The 4,744-nt window shown below is 36.0% G+C and overlaps 1 protein-coding gene across 1 annotated transcript; it reads left to right on the top strand.

Annotated features, from left to right (window-relative positions):
- Positions 1-1,324: 1,324 nt before the first annotated feature.
- Positions 1,325-3,903, top strand: LOC103938619. The gene is made up of 9 exons (XM_009348645.3): positions 1,325-1,496; positions 1,615-1,677; positions 1,747-1,802; positions 2,175-2,268; positions 2,490-2,550; positions 2,872-2,953; positions 3,055-3,110; positions 3,326-3,389; positions 3,533-3,903. The coding sequence occupies exons 1-9, from the start codon at positions 1,356-1,358 to the stop codon at positions 3,594-3,596; spliced, it is 681 nt and encodes a 226-aa protein (XP_009346920.2). The 5' UTR covers positions 1,325-1,355; the 3' UTR covers positions 3,597-3,903.
- The last annotated feature ends 841 nt before the right edge of the window (positions 3,904-4,744 follow it).

The following is a 4,744-nucleotide window of genomic DNA, read 5'->3' on the forward strand; positions in this document are numbered from 1 at the left end:
TTGTAGTTTAATGCTCATTACAATTCAATTACAATGAGTAAATTGTTGTAGTTTAATTGGTTAAGAATATTTACTCTTCCCCTCGATGTTTTGAGTCCAATTTCGTCTCAAACAAATTTTTTTTTTCACAAAAAATATATTATTTGTAAATAAATAAAGTACTAGGACAAATTCCATTGAATGTTTTTTTTTTTTTAAACTCAAAAAAATGCTAGTTTGGTATATTTACACCAATAAATAAATAAAGGGAAATTTTATTTAAACTCATGTAACCTCTTTCTACATCCAACTTAAATTTTAAATGTTAATTGTCTATTTAATCATCTTGCATAATTACCATCAAGTACAAGACAAATTAATAATAAAACTACAATTTATCAATAAACCCACACATTATAATTAAACGTTACCATCATTCCTTGTTTATCCTACGTTCATTCCGACAAAAACCCTAATAACTCTTGTAGAGAAAAACAAGTTTTTTTTATCGATGGTTAAAACCCTATTTCCAGCAAGGATGGAGGAGTTGGATGAACAACATCTCACTCTCAAACCATTCGAATTAAATAAACAACATACCATTCGAATTAAATTAACAACATATAAAACAAGCAAAAGCCTTGAAGAAGTACCTAAGTTACAAGCCACATCTTTTATGTCAATTGTCAACAACCTTCTATAATCATGGTCAGGTGATATGCTTTGGCGCAAATCTTCAAGGAGTCCCCTCAAAATAAAAGGACCTGTATGAAAACTAGGAGAGAATTTATAGTCAACACGAATCGAAGTTTAGCACTGTGTTCAACATTGCCGGCCATGAACGCTCTATAGCTTCGTGAATTTTTTCCTCCTCTTTTTTGCCTCAGCTATTGCAATTACATCTGCGAGCAGGTACATAGGACCTAGAAGATTTTTGACTTTCGAATTTATTTGAAAACAAACTACTTAGTTTGAAATTTTGTTTTATGAATGGGTGTAAAGAGAAATTAACATTTTGAATTAGGTATGGGAGGACATTTTGGGTAATAAATTTAGGTTTAAAGAGAGATTAATTCTTTAATTAAAAATAATATGGTTGTAGAGAGTAAGTTGGGTGTAAAAAGAGGTTACATGGGTTCAAATAAAATTTCCATAAATAAAATTGTGTGGGTGGATACAGCAATTTTATTCAAACTCCAAACCCTGGGCCCATATGTAACTTTCCTATATGCTTTGGGCCTGACCCAAATTCTCCAAACTCCAAATCCGAAATAATAATTCCTGCACATTTCTGCCCGGCGACCGCATCACCTGCAACGTCCAGTCTCCAACTTCAGAAGATCGGGTGAAAGTTTCAGAGCGATAGAAATTACAAGATGGCGGGAAGTGGAAGGGGGTCGAGATTCTCACTCCTGCTGCTCCCTCTGTTGATTTCTTTCTCCGTGCTGCCCTGCATATCTGCCGCTTACAAGCCAGGCGACATCGTCCCCATGAGCAAGATGGGCCTTTATCACTCTGTCCGTACTCTCTCTCTAAAATATTTGTTCAATTTCGGCTCAATTTTAATGGGTTTTGTTCAAATTTAATGGGTTCTGTTTAATTTTTAATGGGTTTTGTGCAATTTCGCGGTTTCAGATGAAAACCGAATGGCATGATATGATCGGTCGACACTGCCCAATTTTTGCCGTGAATCGTGAGGTAAATATAGGGTTTATTTTTTGGTGATTTTACATGGTTAGTGAATTTTTGTGGTGTATAAATTTGTAGGTGTTAGTTCCTCTAGTGAAGCCGATGGACTATACAGGAGCTGATGCTTATAAAATGTGAGTATAATTAACGCTTTAAAGTTTCGTCTTTTGATTCAAATTTTGTTTCTTTTCTGTGCATTATCAGTTTTAGATTGTAAGCAATGGGAATCAGCCAAACTATCTGTACAAGCAAGGGCGAAATGTTTCGCAATCGAGATATTTTTTGTAATTTGACAATTTCAAGTTTAGAGTTTGGTAGCTGAATTTACTTTGTTTGTACTTTACAATTGAATGTGCAAAACCTCGGATTATAATGTTACTATTACTAATAAATTAACAGTTGTTCGTCGAATTTCCTTTTGACACCCAATTCACGTTTAGCAGTGAATTAGTATTGTTATGAACATTTCTGGTCAAATTCATATTTACAGAGAGTTTTTTGTGCAGATCATTTCAAGTTGGGAGAGAAAAGTTTTTAGTACCATGGCTTTTTGTGATAAATCGTAAAAGTTCCGAGGTCCCAATGATTGATGTTCATTTGGTAAGTCGTGATTTATGAGCGTTTCAACATATGTACGATGCCACATCTTTTGAGAAATTGGAAAATAGTGGCATACTGGGATAGCTTCGTTTAGATGCAAACACTTGATTCTGTAACCTTATATCTGTTAGAAAAACTAGTTATATGGAAGGGATAGAAGTTATTTTCAGTATTTTCTATTGAACTAATCTGTTATTGTGGTCAAATTATATGCAATACAGAGGTATTCAGGAAGTGATTTGCATGGTGTCACTGCTAAAGTTGTGGATATGCCTCACCACTGTACGTAATGCCATTTTGCTCATTCCGTAATCTAGTTCAATAATTTTCTTTATCATAGTGAACCTAGCTGGCTCTTTGGAAGGGATTGTCTTGTAGCATAGGCACTTTTTGCGTTTATCATGTTTTTGGTTAGTTTAGTTTCTTCACCACTTAGGTCAGTCCAAACGAAAGCAGGGAATAGGACTTCTCTGATTGTCATTGATATAGTTTTGAGTCTTAGTATCATTTTCGGACAGAAAAAAAGGCACCTATAGTTCGAGTTTATTTTGCTGTTGTTCGAGGAGTTCTCATAACCATTGTGGATTGTTCTGTCCTGAGCAGACGTAGAAATCCATCCAGATATTCATAAACAATTTTGGGATGCTCAGCACTGGCCAAAGCATGTGTTGGTCAGATATACATGGTCAGCATCACTTTCACTTATATTTTAGTTATGGATTTGTGTAAATCTCGGGGCTTCGGAATTTTAACTTTGTGAGATGTGACATAATCTTGTTGTTACAGGGAGGAGCAATCAGAGATAGACGTGACATCTGGATTTTATGTACTGTTTGGATCGGGTAAAAATCAGTGCTTCATTATGCTCATTGTGTATTCATTATCCTATTCCTACCTGCTAGCCTATCTTCAATCCAACTGTTTATAGCACATGCATTTCTTTGATGCTTTAAGATATCCAAATCTAATACGATCCATGCATAAATTAATGCGAGACCACCTCAATGTAGAGCTTTTCTGACACTATTGCTACTAAATATTTTCATGCGTTCAACAGGTCTTATGCTTTCTTTTATTCTGTCGATATACATTTTGCAATCATCACGGGACAAGTTAGCAAGGTAATTTTCAGAAACATTGGGCTACTTTGTTGCCAAGAAACTAGACTTTATGAACAAGCTAAGTTTCGATCACTGTTGCGTGGTCATTCATGCTTTGCTCTACCTATTTGTCTGGTAATGTGGAATTTTGCTATTCTATCCAGGTTTGTGAGGGAGAGAGTCGCAGAAAGCAACATGCCTGCTGGAGGTGTGGCAAAGGTTGAATGATAGAACACCATTGAAAGCGTCGATATATTGTCTGCTTGTGCAACTCAGTCCGAAAGAGAGTGAAATTGGTTGGGGTAGGTACAGTGAACGCGTATGTTGTTATCTGAATTCACTCAAGAAGGTCGATCTCCAATCTCTCTAGAAGAAGAAAGCTGAATGAAACTAAAACTGCCGCTGCGCCTGGTCCGAGATTTAACTAATCAGATTGATATGTAGGTCATAAACGTTTCTTTGTAAACTCTCACTTATGTACCTCAAGAATATGTATAATTTCTTTTTAATCTAACAAATCAACTTGCATATTGAAGCAGCAATGCGTACCGAATAAATTGGCCTCACTAGATAAAGAAAATCTTGGATTTATGTTTTTTACAACGCAATATTCTAAACTACTCTAATTTATCGGGCGGGAATTCAGACTCAAATTCTCGTCAACTGGCCTAATTTTACACTTGCGAGAATCTTGGTTACACACGTGAAGGATTATTTATCGAGGGTTGGTGAGCGAAGTTAACAGGGTGGTAAGGGTTTGTCACGAAGACTTCATACAAATGTGTGTACAGAAAATATTCCTTGGCGTGCTTCAATAACTGATCAAACATGTCAGTAGAACAGCATGGAAGCATGAGAGGTTCTTCACCTTCGCAATCAAATTCCTGTTCCGATTCCCGTAATAATTTGACGATGAACGCTTCGAATATTGGATACGAGAAATATTTCTCCGGAACTTCATATCTGTTCTTCTCTTCGCCTACATATACAATTACTGTGTCGATATTTGGATCATGAACGGGAACAAATCGTTCGTGCGAGTTGTTCTTGAACAGCATCCTTAAACCTAACAACTTTCGGAAGAGAGTGGCGATTTTCTTAACAGGGTAGAACATTAGTGAAGACATGATTGTTGTTGTTGGAAAGAAATAGTCTGAGAGAGTGAGAGTTATATAGTATTTGTACGTGCTGGAGAACTACTACTCCTACTGGGATATGGATTTCCAGATACAAATATGAAATATACAATCATTAATTTGATCAAAAGGCGGCTGAAGTAGATGCGATCATGAGCGCTGATTTAATCATGATGTGGAGATTAAGTAATTCCGATCAAACTCATATTATAGTAGTTTTAGTTGGACCTTAATTTTCCG

This window comes from the organism of the source record quoted next, unplaced genomic scaffold, assembly GCF_019419815.1.
Source record: "Pyrus x bretschneideri cultivar Hongxiangsu unplaced genomic scaffold, Pyrus_bretschneideri_v1 Contig11, whole genome shotgun sequence".
In the NCBI taxonomy this organism is placed as follows: Eukaryota; Viridiplantae; Streptophyta; class Magnoliopsida; order Rosales; family Rosaceae; genus Pyrus; species Pyrus x bretschneideri.